Below are 25,389 nucleotides of genomic sequence, written 5' to 3'. Positions count from 1 at the left end.
ATTAAATTAAAATTAAATTAAAATTAAATTAAAATTAAATTAAAATTAAATTAAAATTAAATTAAAATTAAATTAAAATTAAATTAAAATTAAATTAAAATTAAATTAAAATTAAATTAAAATTAAATTAAAATTAAATTAAAATTAAATTAAAATTAAATTAAAATTAAATTAAAATTAAATTAAAATTAAATTAAAATTAAATTAAAATTAAATTAAAATTAAATTAAAATTAAATTAAAATTAAATTAAAATTAAATTAAAATTAAATTAAAATTAAATTAAAATTAAATTAAAATTAAATTAAAATTAAATTAAAATTAAATTAAAATTAAATTAAAATTAAATTAAAATTAAATTAAAATTAAATTAAAATTAAATTAAAATTAAATTAAAATTAAATTAAAATTAAATTAAAATTAAATTAAAATTAAATTAAAATTAAATTAAAAATTAAATTAAAATTAAATTAAAATTAAATTAAAATTAAATTAAAATTAAATTAAAATTAAATTAAAATTAAATTAAAATTAAATTAAAATTAAATTAAAATTAAATTAAAATTAAATTAAAATTAAATTAAAATTAAATTAAAATTAAATTAAAATTAAATTAAAATTAAATTAAAATTAAATTAAAATTAAATTAAAATTAAATTAAAATTAAATTAAAATTAAATTAAAATTAAATTAAAATTAAATTAAAATTAAATTAAAATTAAATTAAAATTAAATTAAAATTAAATTAAAATTAAATTAAAATTAAATTAAAATTAAATTAAAATTAAATTAAAATTAAATTAAAATTAAATTAAAATTAAATTAAAATTAAATTAAAATTAAATTAAAATTAAATTAAAATTAAATTAAAATTAAATTAAAATTAAATTAAAATTAAATTAAAATTAAATTAAAATTAAATTAAAATTAAATTAAAATTAAATTAAAATTAAATTAAAATTAAATTAAAATTAAATTAAAATTAAATTAAAATTAAATTAAAATTAAATTAAAATTAAATTAAAATTAAATTAAAATTAAATTAAAATTAAATTAAAATTAAATTAAAATTAAAAAAATTAAATTTAAAAAGAATCAAGACTGGTTTCAGTGATCGTATAGAAGCATCTTGGTCGTGCTGCCCTTTACGATCCAAGTGCAAACTGTGTAAACTGTTTTACGACAGAGTAGGCTTCGATATTGGATAATCGTGAATGATACGACTGACGAAGAAGTATCTTGGCCGAGTACGATTGGTTCTAATGCTGCTAATTTTCAGCGTGTTCGGTCGACCCTAGATTTGGTACTTCACTGGCCGGCGATGTATCCAAACGAACAATATCGAATGATGTATCCCAGTGTTTGTCCGTGGGGGTGTGCTTCCATCAGTGGTTGACACTGGGTGCCTGTGTATAAGAAGATGTACTCGTAGCATTGCTCGGGTTCGCCAATGTAGTTCACAGCGCATATTCGAGTTTAAATTCATCAAAATGTCGCGCAATCCGTTAGCTACGTCAGCAACGATCTGGCAGTGAACCTATAATAACAAATATCTTCTGAAAATTGTATTGATAAACGAAGATAAATAGATCTTACCATGCTCATAAACTCAAATGATGATGATGAACTTCACAGTACAGCGGCAGTATGTCCCAGGAAAACTGTCATATTCGCTAGATTTGGGAATGAAACAAAACACATATGAAGCAATAAGCTTTGGTCTTTGGGCTCCATCCAGAGTGTGTCGAATATGCGGATTTATGGCCCATCCAGAATGGTGAGCTGGGCTAATAATAGTGGGGGTCCCTTCATACTTACAAGATACACTGCCCCGGTTACACCTCCAGCAACATTGGAACATATCGGAAACCAACAGATCGCCAGAGTCAAGGTTCTGTATTCGATGAAAAAGTTTAAATCCTTGTGATTCTGTTGCTCGTAGGATGGAAAAAACAAATCAAGCTGGTCATAATACGAGAAACATTTGGTGGTGCGAATGTATAACTTACCGTTAAACACCCAGATGATACTGGGGGCGAGAGTCCCCGTAGTCAGGAAGAGAAGGGTGTATCCTTCCCATCGGGACTACATGCATTGGATGCATTTCCGTAAGAGACCACGGCGCTTATTTTTTCGCTGAGCCCGGAATGCCGATACAACAAATAAAGAGAACTGTCAAAGAAGTGAAAAAAAAAACAATCAAAGCGCAGGGCAGCATAAAAGCATAAAATATTTATGTTTCTTAACAGCAACATATCTAACATCCCTTAACCTGTGTCTAACATCTCACAGATTGTTTCCTGGGAGGTTGCGAAACTTATGCAACCTTGATTGTCTTCCATGACTAACGTTGGTTGTGTGGGCGTTTCTCCAAGATCTTCAAGCAGCCGCCGGAGCCAAACTATTTCCTGGCATGTCTCCGTTAACGCCACATACTCAGCTTCCGTTGTTGAAAGTGTGACACAGTCTTGACGACGACTAGCCCAAGACACAGCCGCACCATTCAGGTAGATAACATAGCCCGTTGTTGATTTTCTAGTCGACTTGTCTCCGGCCCAATCGGAATCCGAAAACGCAAGCAAACCATCTTGATTCTTATTTCCGAGTCTCAGTCGCCAATTCTTCGTAGCCTTGAGATAGCGGACTACTCTTTTGACGGCTGTCCAATCAGCTTCCGTGGGAGAGCTGAATCGCCTCCCTAGTAGAGTAGAGTGGGGCAAGAGTGCGCGTGGGGTAAGAGTACGTTTTCGATTTTTTGAAGTAATAAAAAAAGATAAACTAGCAACACTGCATCAGTTTGACAGGTATTCTGGCCAACTATTATCATGTGTAATTGTAAACGATTTGAATAAACAACAAGGGAGATATGGAGTTAGATAACTTTTTGGTCATTTTGCTAAAAATAATTGAGTTTCCGCAACTAGTATTTCATTACCATATATACGTTCAATCAAGTGAACATTATACCATTTCGATAACCTATTGTATAGAGTACTTTGGTTTTCCAAGAAGTCAAAACCATTACTTGAATCATTTTTGGAACTGTGGGGTAAAAGTACGCAGGAATCGGTGGGGCAAGAGTACGCATATGAATCTTCAAGTTATGATGTCAAACCCGTATCTCCGGCCGTAATAAAACTTCTTGCAAAGCGTAAAGATCAACAACTAAGAAAAATGGGACAGAATTCGAAATTATCACAAGTTTTTAGGATAAGTTGAAGTAATTCGGTGTTAGAAAGGACTTAACGAACAAAGCACTGAAGCGAAATAATGAAATTGTATTAGGACTTGTTGTACACCTGAACATAGTACGAAAACACAATTTCATCTAAATGATAATTTCATTTAATCAATAGAAACATTCATAAATTACGCAACGTTTAGCTGGGAGGGGTTGCGAGATGCGTGACGATCCATATAATTTTTAGAGGTTTCATACAAATAGTGTAAGATAGGGGGAGGGGTGATGAAATTGCCAAATTTTACGTTACGTGATTGGTGGACTTTCTTTAAGAAAAATGCCTTTGTATACGCCACGCGAAACCTGATATATATTTTTACCTCTGTAGTTTTTTGTATATATAAAAAAACAATGGTTTTTCGAATGAAAGTGCACATTTTCAGAACCCCTCTCCCTTTAAGAGTGACGTAATCTTTAAACATTCTCTAATATATGCTCATTAAACATCAATTAAATGTTATTAACTCTTATTTGTGTTAATATATACTCAAAGCACATGATTGGATAAATGCGTACTCTTACCCCACCCGATGCGCACTTTTACCCCACCGGTGGGGTAAGAGTGCGTTTTTCACTTGTCTTGCAATAAGGGTTCTACTAAAACGAATCTCAATAATTTCAATATTTTTTCCACTGGGTAACATAAAGGAAGAGTATATGAATCATCGACACTGATTTGATATGCAGAAACTTGCTTCATATGGGCCACATGATCGATTGAAAACTAAGTGCGTACTCTTGCCCCACTCTACTCTATAGCTGTACTGGCCGCAATGTCTGGGCGGGCGCACACAGCTATGTACAAAAGGCCGCCAACAGCACTCCTGAACTTGGTGCTGTCTCCCAGTGGTCTGCTTTCTGATTCATCCTTAATGTATCCCACGTCCATTGGCGTTCTCGCTGTTTTTGCCTCAGTTAAACCGAGACGTGAGATCAAGTTCTCGATGTTCTGCGCAAGACTGAGACTGTAGACGTCACCGTCCTTTTGTATTTCCAGACCCAGAAAGAACTTCACATTTCCAAGACATGAAATTTCGAAATGTTGTCGTAATTCGGTATACACTAGGCTGATCTCCTCCTCGTATACACAGCCCACCAAAAAATCATCCACGTAAACAATTATGTACACAGTAGTCCCATTTCTCGCTTAACTTTTCAAAAGGACCTAAGTAACATTTATTTCATGAATTAATTTGAATAGCGCAATCAACAGAACAACATGAAAGCTTTTGATTACAGTACTCAAATTAAATCATGAAAAAATGTTACTTAGGTCCTTTGAAAAGTGAAGCGAGATTTCGTCGCAACAAACAAACAAGGGTCCGCCGCACTAGCTTCGAAACCCATACTGAAAGCACACTGTTAAGCTTTAGATTCCAGCATCTTGCACTTTGCTTTAACCCGTAAATGCTCCGCTGAAGCCGACAAACCATCTCCTCCTTGCCATGCTCTTTCGTAACCTTGAGGCTGCCGCATATAAATTTCTTCGTCGATCTCACCGTACAGGTACGCAGTTCGAATGTCCAAGTGTTTTAGCACCAGTTTCTTCCTTCCAGCTAGAGCCAAAAGAGTTCTCAGAGTGGCGTGTTTCGTCACGGGTGCAAAGACCTCATCGTAGTCGACACCAAAACACTGAGTGAAGCCTTGTGCAACTACGCGAGCTTTAAACCTTGCTATTTCTCCAGACTCGTTACGTTTTACCTTATATACCCAGCGACTCCCAACAACACGCTTTCCGGTAGGCAAGGGTACCAACTTCCACGTCCCATTCACGTAATGCGACTGCATCTCGTTGTCCATGGCCTCCTTCCAGAAACCACTTTCTGCAGACGTCACTGCATCGTTGTAATCGGTTGGTTCAGCAGTGTTAAGCATAACTTTACCAACTACGAAGTCGGACAAACGATCTGGCAAAACTCCTTGTGTTCGCCGGTTAGATCGCCTGACACGTTCACTACTGGCCGTACATTCACCTCCTTCTTGTTTCAAGTGCAGTGGGTCACCTGTGTCAGAAACGTCCAAATCAAAATATTCCTCTGCTTCACTGGCCACACTGCTTTCATCATTGTGGGCATCGGGACCATTAACTTTCTCGGTAGTTGGTTTCTCCTCCTGCTCTAAAGACCATTCCACCTCGTTTCCATCTGTGGTTGGTGTCTCCTCCTGGCTAGACCCGTCGTTAAGCTCCAGAAATCTAGCATCGCGGCTTATCGTCACTATATCCGTAGATGTATCTACAAAACGATACGCTTTATGCTTATCTGAATATCCTATAAACCTTAGCTTCACTGACTTGCTTTCAAACTTGCCCCTTTTAACATCCGGGACGTGCACGTACGCAGGACACCCATACACTTTAAAATGTCCCAATTCTGGTTTTCTCCCAAACCATTTCTCATAAGGAGTGGTATCAACTGAGCGAGATGGCAGTCTGTTTTGGAGATATGCAGCTGAAACAACTGCTTCGCCCCAGTATCGCTTTGGCAATCTAGCGTCAAGTAACATAGTCGTCGCCATCTCCTGAAGGGACCTATTTTTTCTTTCAGCGACGCCATTTTGCTGAGGTGTATAAGCGGTAGTAAATTGCGCCCTAATTCCCTCCTCAGCAAAGAACTTTTGTAACCTTTTGTTGGCATATTCGCCACCTCCGTCGGAGCGTAAAATTCTTGGCTTCCGACCGAATAAATTTTCAGAGTAGCGCACATACTCAATAATCTTGTCAGCTGCATCTGATTTTCGCTCAAGGAGATATACAACAGTGTAGCGACTAAAGTCGTCTATCATTGTCATCAAAAATCTTTTGCCACCAGGTGTCGTTGTACTCATTGGACCACACAGATCAGTATGAACCAAATCTAGTACACGGGTAGATTTCCTCTCGGCCGCCTTTGGGATTGGGGTCCTAGCCAGTTTTCCCTCGAGACACGGCTCACATGTCTCCTTAATGCCACAATTTTTAATATTCATTCCGACACCCAGCTTCTCCTTAGTAATGCGCTGTATCACAGTGGGATCCCGATGCCCAAGACGTCTATGCCGTTGATGAATACAATTAAGCAAGTGTGTCTTACCTTGGATTTTGTTGGTTACCTCAGCAAGCTTCAGCTTATAAAGACATCCTGATCGTTCTCCAACGACGACGGCTCTTCCGGATGAATCGATGATTTTACAGCCAGTTGCATTGAACACTGCAGTGAATCCCTTAGCGGCCAGCCGGTCAACAGACACTAGGCCACTCGTGAGGGACGGCACGAACAACACACCTTCCAACTTCACCTCCATCAATTTTCCATCACTATCTTGACCTCGAATCACGACATCACCATAGCCTTCCGTTTCGGCTAATTTACCGTCTGCCATAATCACATTGTGTCCCTATTTCTTCGTTAAGTTAATAAAGTACCGCTCATCGTTTGCCATATGGCAACTTGCACCGCTGTCAACAATCCACGAGCTTTTCTCATCACTGCCCATCATGAAACACACACTTCCACAACGCTCTTCTGTAGCCTGCTTCGCGTTGGATTTTTCTTCGGACTTCTTCTTATCCCCTCTCTCACTGTCAAAACTGTACTTCTTTTCTGCCACAAGTGACAGTTTCTTCGCAAATGTCCCGGCTTTTGCAATAAAAGCACACCCTTTCTGCAGACGCCCCTGGTGCACGGTTTTTCACACCACTTTGTACTGCTTTCATTGCACTTCTAGAATCACCCGATCGCTCTCTCTTCCGCTCGTATTCATCGAGCAACTTCGTTTTAACTAACTGCATCGTTAAGTCAGCATCAGGACGGCTCTCCAAGGCCGTCACCAGCCCTGCATACGAGTCGGGTAGGCTCCGCAATATCATTGCGATCCGCAAGGAATCTTCCAAATTTTGGCCAGCCGCGGTCAGTCTTTCAAAAAGATCGTCCAAGCACATCAAATGGCTTTCCAAATTTCCATTCTCTTCAAGGTTCAAGCTGCACAACCCGGATAAAAAATATCATTAAAATATCACAAATTTTATTGTTACAACACCATTTAAAACATAATTTTTACCATTGAATATAATGGAATTTTGACAATAAAATCACATGAGAAATAATGGTTTTCCACGATAAAATGAATGGTAAATGGGACTTTTACAATTAAAAAGGGGGGTTGTTATCCCAAGTAACACCAAGCATTACAATATTGCTCATATATCAATCACAAATCTGCATGCTAAATGCTAATTGCATTAGATCTGTTTTAACGATGTGTTGTTGCATTTATTTATCAACTGTCAGACAACGGTACTCTAAATCAGCAGTACGAATGCAGCGATGCATTACTGGTGCTTTATTTCAACATGCCAAAGTAATGAACCATTAATTCGGTCTTATAATTGCCCTTTTCCACTTTAAGTCAACTTTTAGGGCTGTGTTTTTTACATGCATGTAGAGCTTCGTGGTTACTTGGGATGTATCTTTACAATAAAAAAATCGAAAATTTTCCATACAAAATTCGGAGCAAAACAATTGATTTTACGGTTCTTCAATGGGATGATTTCGAGCGACAAAACAATAGAAAACATTGTGTTTTAAATGTTTTCAATTACTGTTTCTATTGTTTTACAATAGAAATACAACAGGATTTAGAATACATTATACTCCAATATTACAATAAAAATACAATACAATTAATTGTTTTACAAATTATTTTATTTTCCTCCGGTTGTGTAGCATATCTTTAGACGAATCCAGCGCACTACTTCCAAAGTTAAGTGGGTTGCCTGTATCTGGAGAAAAATCCAACATCGGTTTAAAAAGCGTACTAACTTTGTTCCGAATAGACAATACATATAGATATAAACCTGTGAAAAATGTAAATTATAAAAGAATGTCAGTTTTATTAGAAAAAATACGTCGAGAAGAAAAGAAAAAATTACCTGCATCAGTTCTTATTATATCCCGTTGGTGAGATTGGCCAATGGTAGCCACTGCACGATCTTCAATCAGTGACCAGCAAGCAGCAGTATTTTATTTATCATAAGCTTCATTTCTGTAAAGGAACAAGGATACATGTTACCAGGCATGTCATCAGGTATTATGATGATAAAATTTTCATTTATTTTTTGTTCGGGATGAACCACTGCGTTCATTATGTACATTGAACTTTTGTAGTATCCAGTTTTCCGCGAGCGGTAATGGCCGCCAGTTTTCCTGCGGGTCAGTCTCTGATTTGACGTTTCTGGAGGTCAACTGCACCCACCGCTCCGAGCATTTTGACCAATGTGGCATATAAGAAGGTGCTGATTAAGTGAATTCAAGCCTTCTTATATACCACATTGATCAAAATGTTCGAACGGTGGGTGCAGTTGACCTCCAGAAATGTCAAATCAGAGACTGACCCGCAGACAAGCTGGCGGCCATTACCGCTCGCGGAAAACTGGATGAGATTACGATTACCGGTGGTGAGTATAAACCGTTTGTCAGCGCAGTATCATTACTTCACACTTTACCGGTCGCTACTAAGGTTCTGTCTCAATTGGATAATTAAACTCAAATTAAACTTGAAAGTGACATTTCAATAATTATCAAATAACCCTGCTCGCAGAGCAAGATTACTTTTGACAGATATCGAATCATTTTCCATCGATGTCCTATTGGAAATGCTGGGTAGCACCAGCCATTCTTACAACGGGGTGATTTTTTAATTTTCGAACTGTCACTTTTAAGTTTAATTCTCCAAATGAGACAGACCCTAAACGCGCTGCTAAAACAGTAGCGCAGCTAACAGGTGACCAAATTGACCAAATAACAGCGCTACTATTTGATGAACGTCAAACGTCGAACGTCACCGATACGGAATGCAGCCACCGAAATGATAACCGAAAATACCGAAAACAGTGACCGAAAGAGTGACTAATCTAAAATGACAGTACAGTGAGAGTGATCAAAACACTCGCGCCCAGTAATGATGCTCTAACGCGCTTCAACACTTTAGATACTCACCACGGTACAGAAGCCATAGTGATCTACCGCTTTCCCAGCAGCCGAAACTGCAATTAAAAAACACTTTCTGCACCATACAGTTTCATTATTTTCATCTCTTCACTAATTACTAACAAAACTGTACACGCTCAAATGAATCCAGCCATTCTCCGAATAAAATTATAAGCAAAAGTTTTTGTTCCCTTTCATTTTTTTGAAATCAAATTTTTATTGTAAAACATTTCTAGACCTGCAACAAGACCTGCAATATTGAAATATATACTTGAGAACCAGTATAACATTTTTATTTATTTAACAAACAAAGCTATTGTAATTTTATTGTTTTCAATTGTTATTTCATCAATATAATAAATCCATGAAATATTCCAAAATTATATTAATTCAATAACATTAGACGGATTTCTAGATCATCCAAACCGAATACTTTTAAAAATTGTTTAGTTTTTGGATGAGCACCCAAGTAACACCAAGCATTACAATATTGCTCATATATCAATCACAAATCTGCATGCTAAATGCTAATTGCATTAGATCTGTTTTAACGATGTGTTGTTGCATTTATTTATCAACTGTCAGACAACGGTACTCTAAATCAGCAGTAGGAATGCAGAGATGCATTACTGGTGCTTTATTTCAACATGCCAAAGTAATGAACCATTAATTCGGTCTTATAATTGCCCTTTTCCACTTTAAGTCAACTTTTAGGGCTGTGTTTTTTACATGCATGTAGAGCTTCGTGGTTACTTGGGCAATACTAAACATAAGCGAACAATAAAAATATAATAGAATATATGTATCGGAAACATTTAAATATATTGTTATTTTAATGTACATACAATAAAGATCTTTTACAACCGTGAACATTTTACAATAAGTTTGTATTGTTTGCCACACAATCTACACTGAAAATAATCCACACGTTCTTACCTAATGTCCCTATTTGATAAATTTATTTGATATCAACATATGATTATTTATATAGTTGCCCACGTTTTTCAAATGTTTTACCTGCACATCCTAATGTAATTCACATTAAATTTGTGAACAACTCTTTTTGCCGCCGTTCATAAAGAATCCACCATACTTTAAAGTGAAACTGTAACGAATTTTAACCATGTGTAGCGCCACATTGTTCGAACGTGTTTGACGTTTGAATGTTGCAACAATCTGCAGTCAATTTTTTCTTTCATTCAAAATGGCTGACAGGCAACAAGAGATGGAAAATTTACAGCAAGAAACCTCAAACGGCGAAATAAACTTGTCTGTGGATCTGGTTAATCTGCTCAACCGTAAGTTTTTCTTCGTTTTTTGGTTTTAGTAGATATACTAATTACATATAATTCCAGGATATGGTGTACAGTTTGCTGACGCATCGTCAGTAGGTTCATTTCTTTCGCAGCTCGGAATCACATCGGATATTGGCACAGAGACGCAGGTAATATCAGCGACGGAAGACGCATTCTCCGATGACCAGAACCCGGTTGACGAATCCAGTCAGCTACAGAGTTACAGTGGTGAGGTGGAAGAGGTAAATCAAATATTGACGATTTTTTTAAACAAAACAGGACAAAATGTTTCTAATGTTCAATGTTTTCAGGAAAATTTCATCGATACCGGTGAATCAACGATTGAGTGTCCCATTGACGGCGATTCCTCCGGAGTTAATTCAATCCCTTCATCAAATCAAAGATCGCCAGATGTCGAAAATTCCATCGGATCGTCGGAAGCAAATCGTGCAAGGGTCGAAAAAGAATCCCAGGAAGAGTCATTTCTGGCGCCGAATTCATCACGATTGCTGAGCTTGAAAGTAGAGGTAATGAGTGTGTACGTGTGCTTTTTCGTTTTCGGCTAAATTCACATATTTTAATAATTCCTACAGATAGCTGATGAACCTGCAACTGAAGAAGACATAAATCCGCCGTCGGCGATTAATAGCTCGGAATTGGAAACCGAAGCCGATGCTGAGGTTAGCAAAGATACTACTACAGTCACACAAAACAAACCGGACAGTTCGAGCATAAAAGAGAACGCTTCTCCCAACGTTAACGCCAGCGCAGGAATCGGCCCAGTCGAGAGCAACGGTGGAGTTGAATTAACGCCAAAGTTGCTGCTTGAAATCTTACAACATTCTATTATCGGGCAGGACATAATCGCACGAGCATCCAAAGGTGTGCTTTCGGACGGACGCCAACTGGAATTGGCTCAAATAATCGCAGAATGGCATCTAGAGCACAGAAAAAAACTCTATGAAGATAATCTGAAAAGTTACGCAAAGACCATCACTTTGCTGTTCAGGAATGAAAAACTGGTAAGCTAAATAAATGTTGCTCTTTGTAATGTATAGACATATAACTTGTAAAGTTCATTCATAAAGTAGACCTATTTCTTGCACTTTGTATGCATATCAATTGTGTATTTGGTTCCTTTCACGCAATTGACTGATCGAATACCACTGAGAACGTAAAAATACAGTGAATCATTCTAATTTTATTGAAAAAGACTGGAATAAGTCAATTATTTACATGAGACGATATTTATAGAGTCATGTAACAGCTACTTATGAAGGTTGAACGTATTGCGCTCGAAAATGGTTTCGGCCCATCTTGCCTCAAGTTACTTTACCACCATAACTACAACAGGCCTTTACATAAATTTTTATTTTATTTTACTCTTTCAGGAGTCCTACTACCTGCCGAAAGGCGGAGACAAAAAGAACCCTGGAGGTAAAATCTACAATAAGGTAAATACGATAAAATCAAAACTTCGGAAGCGTGAGAAATGTGAAGCCATCCATGTAAAGCGTTTTAAGCTTGGAAACTCAAACGACATTGATCGATGTGATGACCCAGTTGATGACCCTGTGGTTAATGAAGCTCGGAGATGGTTGAACATTAATGACGGACCTTGGACAACAGTTATGGATATGTGGAGGGCTTGTTTTCCGCTGCGGAGACAAATTTTAACTAAATCGATTGCTATCGTTGAACTCGAAAATTTCAATCATTGGAGATTTATTGCCACGGAAAACGGACATCAGCTGGTAAGTAATTATGCTTAGAAGTTCTTGTAATGTCATCACATAAGTGTTTTTAGTAAAACGTATCTATGGATACAACTTGGCATTTGACTCAACAAAAATTGTATTACAATGAAGTAGTTTTTTCCATATTAGCAATCCATAACTTTAAATGCTCAGCACGACAAACATTATATTGGCGGCCTTAGCCAAATGTATTGCTTCTTTGCTAAATACATAAGTAGATTATTGGAAGATTTGCTTTTCAAGTGCTAGAAATTCACTCTCAGATTTTGCAGCCGCTGATTTTATACATTCTCGTCTTCAAGTGAAGAGGACATTCTGGAAGAAATTAGGCTGGTATTTAGAAATCTTCTGCATTATACATTATAGTATACCGACCTTTGTCCGAAATCAGCAGTGGCATTCTGATTGCGAAGACCAACGAAGAATCCATCCACTTGACCGCTTCGAATAGCTGAATTATAAAACGAGAAAAAGAAATTTTATTGACGCTTTTACAAAATTGCAATCAATCTAGAGACTCTGTCAATAGTCAAAATGAATTTTCAATGTATATCATCCAACATGCTGATGAGAAGTATAATAGGGTGGTAATGTTTTCCAATTTCGCGATTCCATCTACCAAAATTACCATCAACCATCTCTCATGCAGCTTCTTGTCCACAGTTATCACCACTGGTGCCTATTCATGCAATCTGGATGCCACTCGTTGACGTTGTAGTTTCGTTTTTTTTCTTACAGGCAGCCCATCTTTTAGCTATATTACAAATCTCCTCGACTGGCGAAAGAGTATACAAATAAATTGACTGTTTTTTATTCAAAATACAATCATAATTACCTTTTTCGTTGAAGGGTTGCTAAGCTTTCCAGATTGAAATTTATTGCCTCTGCTTTGTTTTTTCTTCCTGGCCGACCTAGGGGTTGCAAACGGATTAAATCCAACTGTCGGTCTTCAAGAAAGCTTCTAGGACAGCTCGAGATTCCTCACTACTCGGCATCCAAGAATCGGGCTAACAAAATAACATTTATTTTCTCATCTGATTTTGTACACTGAAAACCAAAACTACACAAAAGTGGGTTGTTTAAACTCAAAACCGTAGTTTAGGTCAATTATCAAAATTTGAGTAAAATACCTTTTCTGGCACTACACTCAGAAATAGACCAAACCAGTAATAACATACAAACAAATCTCGCTTAACTTTTCACAAGGACCTAAGTAACATTCTTTCAAGAAATAATTTTAATAGCGCAATCAACAGAACAACATGAAAGCTATTGATTGTAGTATTCAAATTAATTAAAAAAATGTTACTTAGGTCCTTTTGAAAAGTTAAGTGAGATAATCATTTATTAAATTTTCAAAGTTTATACTAAGTTAGAGTAAAAAAGTAATCTATACAAGATTAAATCGTTACACTGCTAGGATACGGAGGTTATACTAATCGAGTATAAATTGCACGTAAACAAACGTGGGGTCAACCAGGAGAAAGGCAGTTGGCATAGCTTTTCCTCAGAGTGTATGTAGTTTGCCTTTAATCACATGTAAACAATTCACCTAAATCAGAGTTTAATTTATCCGAAGTGGATCTTGATCGTCTTGATCAACTCAAAATGCTCAAAATTGAGAATATTGAATTTATTCAAATGTGGGTTATTGGGCTGAGCAATCCTGATGAGGTGCTTGCATCTTGCTCTAGTTTTGACAACAATTATGGGAAGAAAAGGGAAAACTACCCAAATTTGGGTAAATTTTTTGTGCGATGTTCTCATCAGTGCGTATATTGAACTCAAATTTTGGGTTGATTTATCTGTCCGTGTACTTATAATTCTCGGGTACTTATTCAAAAGGACGTATGTGATTTTGTAAACAAAAATTCAAACGTCGATTTGTCCAATCTGATGGCACTCCCACGCAAACCATCACCACAGACAGGCAGGGGAAGCCTTCGGCTACCAGTTGTTGGTGTTGGTTTGCGTGGGAGTGTCATCAGATTGGACAAATCGACGTTTGAATCTTTGTTTACAAAATCACATACGTCCTTTTGAATAAGTACCCGAGAATTCAGTAAATTATGCTTAACTTCAAGATAAAATTACTTAATTTTGGGCTCTCACACTAAAGCCCCGATTAGAGTGAAAAGTGCCTAATATTCGGTACTTTTAGCTAACCGTGTAGTCGCAAACTAATTAAGACAAGTTAATTTAAGATTTTTGTCATTTTCACATCGTCATCAAAACCGTGAAATCAGTTCAGAATTGGATACCACAAAAGGAGATTTGTGAGTTAAATATATAATCCATTACTATTTGTCAGTTGTAAGGGAAACTTGAACAAATTTTAAGTTTTTTCCATGAAAATGTGTGTATGTATGTTTTTGGTCGGTTCCAAAATTGGGTCCTTACCTAACGGTCCTTACCCGGGAGGGGCATGGAATCTGCTATATACCAAGACAGTGGACACTGTGATCCTCAAAATGTTTCTGTAAAGTTTGTTTCGGAAAGTCATGTAGTTTGATACCCATACCCCTTTTGTCTAATACCTGTTATTTTAGTTCTATTTATTAACCTTTTCAATAATATTTCTGCAGGTCGATATCGATTATGATTTGCTTAAAATTGGAACCGTTGATGCAATGATGAAGTGGCCAGCAATATTATCCGGTATTGAAAAGTTTATTGAGACTAAGCCACTGGATGAGACGTCATCGGAAATACTCCAAACTGTAACGGCAGACGGTTGTAATGAAGGTATGTAGTGAGGCATCACATTAGAGTAGTTAAAAAATCGATTTTAATTGACCAAGCTCATTCAATTCTATCTCATGATCTGACTTAGTACAAGCCTTTGCAAGTTTGTATGGAAATTATTTTTCCCATTAATACATTTTACCTCAAAAGAACTCTTTTGGGAATGAACATTTATATCCTTTTTTCTGAACCATGAAACTTTCATATATTTAATAACACCTGAATTGTCTCCGAATGAAAATATCAGAATATGAGCCAGATATGACAAGAATTATTGATCACCATAAAGCCTTTTGTTTTCATACCATGTATTCATTTTAATTTGGTTTTTAAATATTTTCAGGCGTTCGTTTTTGCGGAATATTGCTGCTGCTAAACTGTATATTGCACCCTCAGAAGATCTCTGTGAATCATCGACCAACTATCTTGAATGGTCAGGAAGACACTATCATTTTTGCTTCTACGTACGAAGAAGCCGCGAAAAAAGTAGAAGAAGTTCATCGACGATACAAAGAACTATCGATTCCATCAACTCCAAAATTGGTGGTTTTTGGTGAAGATTATAGGAACCAGTCAGGAGTATATCGGATTTACTACAAAAACTTCTACTATACTGTGTCGACAATTACCGAGCTATCGATGTGCTCGTCAAATTTGTCGTGGTATTCGGACTGAAACCATCAAAAATATCATACCTTGTGTGGCTATTCATTTTCCATCACGTATATGGAATAAATCGTCCTGAGAAGTACGCAAGTGTAACAAAACTAGAAGAGTATCTATCAACAGTCATTTAAACTTCCACCATGCCGCACATTAAGTGTTTTGTCCTGAATTGTACCCGTACGTTTGATTCGGCTACACAGTATATTCATCATCTTCTACAAGATCACCGTGTACCAAGGGACTATCGATTCCCATGTACCTTCGGCGGTTGTCCTTCGGTGTTTACAAAATTTTGTTCATTTAAACGACATGTGCTGAATCATGATATTGTGTTAAACGCTGACGATACTAATTCACAACCATCCGGAAGCGGAATTTGTACGTTGAAGTCATCAACTAATGAAAGTATCAAGGGCGACGAGAAAATAGGGAGCGAAGATAACCAATCCGTAGGGGAAAAGGATGGAGTTCTGGAATCACTGACAGCTATAAACACAGCAAGTATCAACTTCTCGTTGGATTTACATAGAAGAAACAACTTAACAAGAAATGATGTGAGGAGTGTTCAGGACAGCACGCAGCAGCTATATTCGATGATCGCGAACCAAATACAACGGATACCTCTACAGTGCGATGCAGATACCCAGTTTAAGCTTAACAGTTTGTTAGAAAAATGATGACCATGTTCAATTTTATAAACACTGACTTTAAACTATTTAAGGTACTACAAAACAGAAACATTTTTAAATTGCCTGATGTTGTCATTGTAGAGAAAACAAATGTTAAAAAGGTGCAAATAGGCCCTCATGATGATTTAGAGATAGATAATGATAAGCAATACATTGCTATAATGGACATAGAATTTCAGTTAAAATCATACTTCGAATGTAGAGACGTTTTAAAACAAACACTCATGTTCATGTCTAAGTTGGAAAATTCCAGTAAGATAAAAAATTTCGTTAACGGTGCTAGATGGAATACTGTAAAACAAAAATACCCTAATGATATTGTTATACCTTTGAGTTTCTACGCAGATGAGTACGAAATAAACGATGTACTCAGCTCTCATAATAAGAAGGATGTTATTTGTGGATTATACTACAATTGTCTTATTACACCAGATGAATATCGATCTAGGCTAAGCAATATTTTCATAGCCGGCGCTATAAAAAAAGTTGCTATAAGCGAAATAGGCATTAATAAACTAATTTCAAAGGTAATAGCTAGATTTGTCCACCTAGAAGAAAACGGATTATATGTTACTGTCGACAATGAAAAACATTTTCTACGTTTTGCATTAGTGCTTTGCCAAGGAGATAATTTAGGAATTCATAGTTTGCACATGTTTTGCGGTGGATTCAATGCTAACTATTATTGTCGCTTCTGTCGACGATGTAAGGATATGCTGCAGAATGACACTGATGAATATAAAGAAGAGTTACGAAACGCACAAAACTACGCTGTAGATATTGCTACAAATAACCAGAAAGAAACAGGTTTAAAAGGAGAATCAGAATTTAATACATTGCCGTCTTTCCATGTCACTGAAAACTTGTCTGTGGACGCTATGCATGACATATTTAGCACGGGAATTTGTAAATACGGGTTTACTAACGCTTTAAACTATTTTATATATGAAAAGCAATATTTCAATCGTCAGCAGCTTAATACTCGTAGAAGAGCAGTGAGTAAGGTAGCATTGGATCAATCATTAGCTCGAATGCCGGATATCGACGAATTTTTCGATACAAATAGAAAATCTAAGTCAGTAAAACTCAGAACAACATCAAGTGAAATGCGTTCATTTTGTCATTATTTTACTTTCATAGTAGGCCCTATGGTAAAACATGATGACCCTGTATGGGAATTTGTTAAAGTTCTTGTAAGATTAGTTGAACTCTCTTTGTTTCCATCATTTTCGGACACAGATATTGCTAAGCTTAGAACTCTAGCATCTCAGCACCATAAGCTGTATCAAGAACTATTTTCTGAATCACTAAAACCTAAACACCACTTCATTTTACATTACGGTACTGTTATTGAACAAAGTGGTCCAGTTGTAAAACAAATGTGCTTCAAATTCGAAGCGAAACATAAGCAATTCAAACAATATGCGCATGCTATTACTTCAAGAAAAAACATTTGCTACACCCTCTGTGTCAAGGCTTCCCTTCAGTTCAGTTATGATTTATTAAATGAAACCTTTTTCAATTCCACAAAAGAAGCAAAGTTTTCTGAAACTGATTTTAGACGCAAACCATATTTTGATAAACTTGTAGGATCACATGACATTAACTTCGAGAAAACAATTTTATTTGCTTCAAGCTCGTATATCAATGGAATTATGTATAAACATGGATTATTTGTTACTTATACAAATCAAGATGTTACTGAACTATTGGAAATAGTTGAGATTCTCAAAATCGACTCAATTACATATATAGTTGGGCAGCTATGGCAATGTGGAGTTTTCAATGAGCACTTACTAGCATGCGAAGCGCAAGTTTGCACACAGTTATTTCAGATTATAAAATTAGCCGATCTTGATGGCCCTCCATTGATGATACATAATATTGATAACAGGATGTACTTTAGGAAAAGATATGATTTTACCGAGGAAGACAGTGATATATAATATTCAGTGTAAAAATAAAATAAAATGTTAACTTTTTTGTAATAAACATGTATTTTGTATAAGCATAATTCTATTACTAAGGTTTCAGGCACATACATTTGTGTAATTCTAATTTTTATAAACAACATTAGTTGTACATGCCATGCTATATTATGCTGTAATAAATAAGTTAAATAAAAATGCTAAAACACCAAAATACTTTTGTGTAAATCATTTCCTGTGTTGTTTACTAGTTACGCCCTTTTTAATCTTGTGGTTGGAAATAAGATAATAGATTTCAAAATTGTTTCACTTTGAATTTCATGATAATTACATTTGAATTTCCAATATGAATGGCTATGACATCTTTCAATTTTAACCATCGATTTCAATTATCAAACACGTTACATCGATATGTGAAGCTTTACCAATCAAACTTGGATCATACACTTTGTATTGACGTGTAAGGCTAGTGGATAACACATGATTGACAAGTAGTGAAAAATCATATGTAAAACACGTGACTTTATGGTTTGAAATCCTTTCAGTGTATTGTATTTCAATGGGTTATGTCATACAAGTTGCTGTAAATTTTTATCCGGGAACCGCTTTAACAATGACACGCGCGACGTCATCGTGGTTTTTTCGTGATAATTACGCAAACACTCCCAAAAGCCTTTTGCACTAGCCGCGTCTTTCACGATCGCTAATTGATTGTCCTCAATGCAAAGTCCGATCGTAGCGCGAGCTTTTCGATCATCTTTGATCCAGTCTTCTTCATCGTCGTCATCACTTTTTGGGTCACACACGACGTACCATAGATCTTCTCGTGTCAATAGCATCTCCATGCGAAACTTCCAGATCTGCCAATTATGATTGGACAGTTTCGCAAAAGAGAATTTACTCGCGTCCGCCATTTTTTCGCACGATGGCCAAACAAACTAAACACCACTTTCAACGCGAAAACGAACAAAAATTTTCCATCAACTCCGGAATTTCACTGGGTCTCATAACCTGTAGGCTTTCGGAAGACACCGCACGAGTGGAAAAACGTATAACACCGGATTCGGAACAATAAAGAACAACTCGTTCACTCGCGTTACAAGTAAAGATTTATTTAAACGTGTTCAGTATACAAAGGTACTTGAAGAATGAAAATATAGCGGATGAAGATCTTGACATTTATGTTGGTAGCATTGCGAGTGCACGGAAAGAAATAAAAGAGCACTTAAAAACACTCACTGTAACTTCGATGGCGATGTTGTTAAGAACACGGACATCTTCAAGTACCCATTAATGGGTATTTTCGTACCCATTTCAAAGAAAAGCGGCATAACTCATTTAATGAGTAAACTCGATTTACCCATTAATGAGTACGCTAACGAAACTTCAGAAAAAGGGTAATTTTCACTCCTAGTTTTTATTGATAAAATGGGTAAAAAAGTCCCAATAAATTGTTGTTTGTTTGTTTGAGGTTATGTATCAAATGCAATAAAACTAATGAATATATTTACAAAACAAACCAAACATACTATTTATTTCTCATAATGAATTAAACATACATAATGCTTCTGCATCTTCTGCATACTTTTGCGCATACAAACTATTGCGTTTTCGCTAATATCCGGTGTTTTCCGTACCGGTAAAATCCATTCCCGAGTCCATTCCTCTGACGATGCAGCGAGTAGAGAACCATCAGGGAGCAGAAATCACACGGTGTCTCACCACTTCTCACCCTGCAGCCGGCATTAAGACATGATGAAGGAGCGGCTCAAAAGTCGGGCTGAATGAGGCCATCATCATTTGGAATCTCATCTTACTGTGGCGTCTTACTGTGGTTTCCGGAACAAAAAAACGATTGAAAAGTTAGTGGAGATGCACATTTCGGAACAATTGAAATTCAAACACGCATAATATTATTCAAATAAACTTACCTTGTATTGTTTTTCTAAGAATGCAAGTGAAAATAAATATTATTTTCTTTTCAAAATACAGCGCGTCGAAACGGAGCGAAAATGGTGTTATCATTTGATTCTGAAAAGCAGCGTATAATTTACCCATTATTGTCGGCAATCAAGAAACTTCAAGATGAGGTTTAAATACCCATTATTTGTATTTGAAAAAATACCCATTATTTGACATTTCAGTACTGAAATGAATAATGGGTACATGAGACCCAATTAATGGGTATTCTCTAGCTTCCGTGAAGCGACAATTGCTCACAGAAAGAAAAATCGTTAATAAAATCAAGAAAACCGTTGGTTAAAATAAAAAGTTGCGTTGGTTCTTTTCGTAGAGAGTTGCGCACATTAGAAATAAAAGTACGCCAACTTTTATGACAACCATGGGGAAAAAAGCTGTATACCGCTCTGGAATTAAAAGTTCGAACATTCAAAACGAAATTGTAGTATACTGTCAATCCGAATAGTAGAAAAACTATGGAAAAGGAGAGTATATATTTTCATTTAAAAATTATTTATTTAACCAGAAAGAACCCGCTTATTCTTCACCCTCCGTCCAATAATCATAATAATTCTTTTTAATTTCATTATTTATTTAAATCCATTTACACAATTGTCTTCTATTGTCGCTCCCACGTCAGGATGACCGCTGACCGAATAATGTAGCCACTCGTCGGAAGCGCATTTCAGGCACAACATTGCGCAGTTGTTTGACGCCAGTTTATGTCCACCGGAACATGCAATTCATCTGCAAAAAAGCAAGAATATTGCATAAATACCTCGATATGCTATGAATAGGTACCAGCATAAGCAATGCCCAACTGCGAACTTGTTTTTGTAACACTTTAAGACGATGTTCATGACAGACAGGTTTATTCTCTGGTATATTGATTTAATCCATTCTACGACTTACCATCTAGTTCAGTGTGATGAATAGGACTTCGATCTTGACACTTTCTACGCCACGTCGCCATATATTTTCATAATGGCCAGAAAACCAGAAGCACTACAGGACGTAACCGAAACCATGTTCGGTTGCAAAACTCTACTCCTGTTTTGTTTATTGGTGTCATAAAAATTATGCGAGAGATGAGAGTGACAGTTGCGAAAAAGTGGCACTATGAAAAATGTTTAAGCAATAAATGGATAAAATATAATTTTGAACGTGAGAAATATTTTCATGCCTGCCATCGTAAACTCGAAGTGCAAAGCGTGACAAGTCCATGCAAAGGAATTAAAAAAAAACAACTTCACAGGTTATAACGATTACAAATAATAATTGCAATAATAATTAATGAAGTCCAGTTGTCACATCGTACCGTCATGTGTAAAAATAATTGTTCTAATATACGGGTTAAAAAAATCAATAATTAGGACCAAATGACAATCCAATGAAATTTGGGGTAATTTTTTTGACCTCCTGATGTTCTATAGTGCCTATGGAATTGAGAGCAATCGTTTCATCTCTTTTCGTCCAAAGGTTCGTCGTTGATTAATTTGACCGTTTTTCAACTTTTCGGTTGAATGGGAGAACTTTTAATTTCCCAGTGCGAACAAGAGAAAATCAACTTTCCAATCAAAAAATTACTTTTACTAAAACCATTTTTACTTTCATTTTTAAGAAAACGAAGTACTTTTCAATAGGAAAGTGCAAAACATTCTCTAAAACCATGTTTGTTTTTTGTGTGTAGCATTCCTCAACAGTATGTATGTGTAAGGGCGAAGCCAGAGTAAACGCGACGTGCGATGCGACGCGACGCGACAGTGCAATTTGACAGCCTGTTGATAATGATTGTTATTCTTTTACGTGAGTCGCGTCGCGTCGCATCGCTCGTCGCGTTTACTCTGGCGGGCACCTAAGGTTATTGTCTGAATGAAATCAGCACCAGAAGCAGGGTGCTTTTCCGTACTGTTATTTATTTTTATGGAATTGTTCTTTTCTGTTGAATGATGCGACGCGGCGCAGCACTAGCTCAGGAGGTTTACGGTTCCGCAAGTTACGGTTCCTCCTGTATTGTAATAGCTCATCTTTTAAGAAGCGTTCAACTTAATGCTGCTTCCAAATATCATTCCGGTTGATAATAGCAGGCGAAATGAAAATTTTTTCCCGCATATTTTTCAAATTTTGACAGGTCAGTTGACTTAATGTTTATGCTCGAACAGAGTTGCCAAATTTTGTCATTTTGCCGGAAATTAAATACGGCACATCGTGGCACACCGTAGCACAAGTATTTAAATGGGCACGAATTATATTGTGCTCAGCGACCCTCCCCTTGGCAAAAGGGCTAAACCAAGGGGAGGGTCGCTGAGCACAATATAATTCGTGCCCATTTAAATACTTGTGCTACGGTGTGCCACGATGTGCCGTTTTTAATTTCCGGCAAAATGACAAAATTTGGCAACTCTGTTCGAGCATAAACATTAAGTCAACTGACCTGTCAAAATTTGAAAAATATGTTAACAATGGTTAATTCTCGGGAACTTTTTCAAATCGGCGTATGTAACATTTTGATCAAGCTGAGAAAATGAGCTTGAAAGTTTTCAGATTTCATTTTTATTCCTATTTAGAAACTAATCATTTTTATTTCAATTGAATACACCTCAACGATACATTATGAAAAGGTTCATCGTCACTGACCTTGAAATCTGCACTGCGTGTGAACATTTCAGTTATTTTGATAAAAATATATGTTACAACGTTCTGCAGCAGATAAATCACATACGTCGTTTTGATACGTCAGTATGACCGAGGTCATGCTACTTTCGTCGAAATGTTACGCTGCTCCGTACGCTGCATTGTTGATACGTCGAAATGTTGCGTCAAGTTGAAACGTTTCACGCACATGCGACAAAAAATTGCAACACTTACAACACGACGTAACAACATTTGCTGCAGAAAAACAACGTAAAATGTTTTCCTTACGAAAATCATAATATTTAAGCGACATGCTTAATTTTGAAATCAGTGATGAAAAAGTACAAGCAGACGCACGTTTTAAACTATTTAGTTGTTCGAAAAAACTTTTTAAAGTACATTTTCTGCTAAGCGGTGTATGTGCAATATTTTCAACAATGATGTTACACCGTTTTGCAAAATATTGATTTACATTTTTAAAAACACATTTTCATGTAGCTTTGAAGATATACACATTTTTAGATGAATTTGATGCCATATGCTGTTGAAAACGGGTTTGTTTACAATTTGCGACATACGTCGTTTTGAAAAAGTACCCGAGAATTATGTTTGAACCACGAATTGAATGACAATATTTAGCCGGGCTGCCAAATTTTGACGTTTAGCAACTTCCATGTCAAAAGTGTGCAACAGTGTGCCACAGTTTGTGAATTGGTTGTTCCACGTTGTTCCAATGCACCGTAAAATATGTGCTTGGAACATTGTGCTCAGCGTCCCACCCTTGGGCTAAACGCAAGGGAGGGTCGCTGAGCACAATATAATTCGTGCCCATTTAAATACTTGTTCTACGGTGTGCCACGATGTGCCGTATTTAATTTCCGGCAAAATGACAAAATTTGGCAACTCTGTTCGAGCATAAACATTAAGTCAGGTGACCTGTCAAAATTTGAAAAATATGCGGGAAATTTTTTTCATTTCGCCCGCTATCATCAACCGGAATGATATTTGGAAGCAGCATTAAGTTGAACGCTTCTTAAAAGATGAGCTTTTACAATACAGGAGGAACCGTAACTCGCGGAATCGTAAACCTCCTGAGCTAGTGCTGCGCCGCGTCGCATCATTCAACAGGAAAGAACAATTCCATAAAAATAAATAACTACGGAAAAGCACCCCAGCTGCTGGTGCTGATTTCATTCAGAAAATAGCCTTACACATACATACTGCGGTTAATCCCAGCTGGTAACTATTTCCGTTTCCATCGTTCATGTATTTTACCTCAGTGTTTACTGATATACATAAACCCGATTGCAAATATCGATTCAAAAATTCGCCGCTCTAGTTTTTGGGGGAATTGAAATTCACAACTCTTCTAACCTCTTGAAGAGCATCGAGTTCCTTCATTTTCAGTTCAATTTTCGAAAGGTACGGGACGAGGGTACGGTGGGACGAGGGTACAGGTCTTCCAGATTTGTGTACGGAAATTCCTTGGAAGAAAATGGATAAGATTCCAGAGGCAGAAGTGTAGGACGATTAGTAAAACAACATTGTTGTTTCATAAAAACAAAAGTCGCAAACAAAACCATTATTGTCTTTCTCCGCAGATTCCAGGAAGATTAGAGCCTGACTATGTTATTTTCCACTTCCATTCGGTAACATGCGCGAAGCTCTAACAGTTCTTAGTGGTAGTTATCTGAGAGCAAACACAATAACGATAACTCGCGATGTCAATGTTTATTTTAGCAACTTATGCCCTTATGAAACAATGTGGAAATCGTTTGCTAATTGCAATTAATCAACCCGAAGCCGATCCATCCATTTTTGAAAACTCGTCAACCCGTCGAATCCACATGCCAATGTTTGGAAATGCCACCGATAGTTATAGTCCTCGCTATAGTCGGATAGATTTATCTGAGATGATATAGTTGATGTACGTTGATATCTGAGGTTTGAACTTGCATTCCCTTTCGCAAAAACCGATGATTCTTCCTGAAAAATCCGTTAATTCATATGTGAAAGAAAACAAATACGTTAACAATGATTAATTAATGTTTGAACCACGAATTGAATGACAATATTTAGCCGGGTTGCCAAATTTTGATGTTTAGCAACTTCCATGTCAAAAGTGTACAACAGTGTGCCACAGTTTGTGAATTGGTTGTTCCACGTTGTTCCAATGCACCGTAAAATATGTGCTTGGAACATTGTGCTCAGCGTCCCACCCCTTGGCTAAACGGTACTATGGAAACACAACGGGGCGATGCAAACAGGCGATATTGACAAATAGGTTGACAGCCGGGCGTGGAATTTGGGCGAAAAGGATGTTATGAAAAACATTATGGCGCATTTCTGAAGGGCGCAAGTGTACACTGTTAGAAAAAAGGACGACTAGTTCTGCAATCACATTTTCAAATCGAAATCAATCCTTAGCAAATTTTATTTATATGTGGCTTCAATGATTAGATATTGATGTATTTCATGCATACTATTAACATTTAAAATACCATCTACTT

General features: G+C 36.5%; 1 protein-coding gene and 3 long non-coding RNA genes across 4 annotated transcripts; 1 reads left to right on the top strand and 3 right to left on the bottom strand.

The window, feature by feature from the left end:
- Positions 1-7,691: 7,691 nt before the first annotated feature.
- Positions 7,692-9,285, bottom strand: LOC134202524 (uncharacterized). The gene is made up of 3 exons (XR_009977254.1): positions 9,216-9,285; positions 8,150-8,262; positions 7,692-8,074 (listed from the first exon to the last, which is right to left on the bottom strand). It is a non-coding gene; the product is annotated as an uncharacterized LOC134202524 (long non-coding RNA).
- A 1,108-nt stretch (positions 9,286-10,393) lies between these two features.
- On the top strand, positions 10,394-11,532 carry LOC134202526 (uncharacterized). The gene is made up of 4 exons (XM_062677533.1): positions 10,394-10,504; positions 10,562-10,743; positions 10,813-11,028; positions 11,095-11,532. The coding sequence occupies exons 1-4, from the start codon at positions 10,411-10,413 to the stop codon at positions 11,530-11,532; spliced, it is 930 nt and encodes a 309-aa protein (XP_062533517.1). The 5' UTR covers positions 10,394-10,410.
- Positions 11,533-12,337: 805 nt separating this feature from the next.
- LOC134202520 (uncharacterized) lies at positions 12,338-13,279 on the bottom strand. Its single transcript, XR_009977252.1, has 4 exons — positions 13,094-13,279; positions 12,887-13,033; positions 12,634-12,709; positions 12,338-12,573 (listed from the first exon to the last, which is right to left on the bottom strand). It is a non-coding gene; the product is annotated as an uncharacterized LOC134202520 (long non-coding RNA).
- Positions 13,280-20,816: 7,537 nt separating this feature from the next.
- On the bottom strand, positions 20,817-21,336 carry LOC134202523 (uncharacterized). The gene is made up of 2 exons (XR_009977253.1): positions 21,158-21,336; positions 20,817-20,992 (listed from the first exon to the last, which is right to left on the bottom strand). It is a non-coding gene; the product is annotated as an uncharacterized LOC134202523 (long non-coding RNA).
- Positions 21,337-25,389: the final 4,053 nt, after the last annotated feature.

This window comes from Armigeres subalbatus, unplaced genomic scaffold (assembly GCF_024139115.2).
Source record: "Armigeres subalbatus isolate Guangzhou_Male unplaced genomic scaffold, GZ_Asu_2 Contig1252, whole genome shotgun sequence".
Taxonomy (NCBI): domain Eukaryota; kingdom Metazoa; phylum Arthropoda; class Insecta; order Diptera; family Culicidae; genus Armigeres; species Armigeres subalbatus.
The sequence above is the reverse complement of the archived record's forward strand: the minus strand, read 5'-3'. Positions and strand labels throughout refer to the sequence as shown.

Coding starts and splice junctions, on each gene's coding strand:
- LOC134202526 (XM_062677533.1), top strand. CDS start 10,411: ATGGCTGACAGGCAACAAGAGATGGAAAATTTACAGCAAGAAACCTCA. Junction 10,505..10,561: donor TCTGGTTAATCTGCTCAACC/GTAAGTTTTTCT, acceptor ATATAATTCCAG/GATATGGTGTACAGTTTGCT. Junction 11,029..11,094: donor TGCTGAGCTTGAAAGTAGAG/GTAATGAGTGTG, acceptor TAATTCCTACAG/ATAGCTGATGAACCTGCAAC.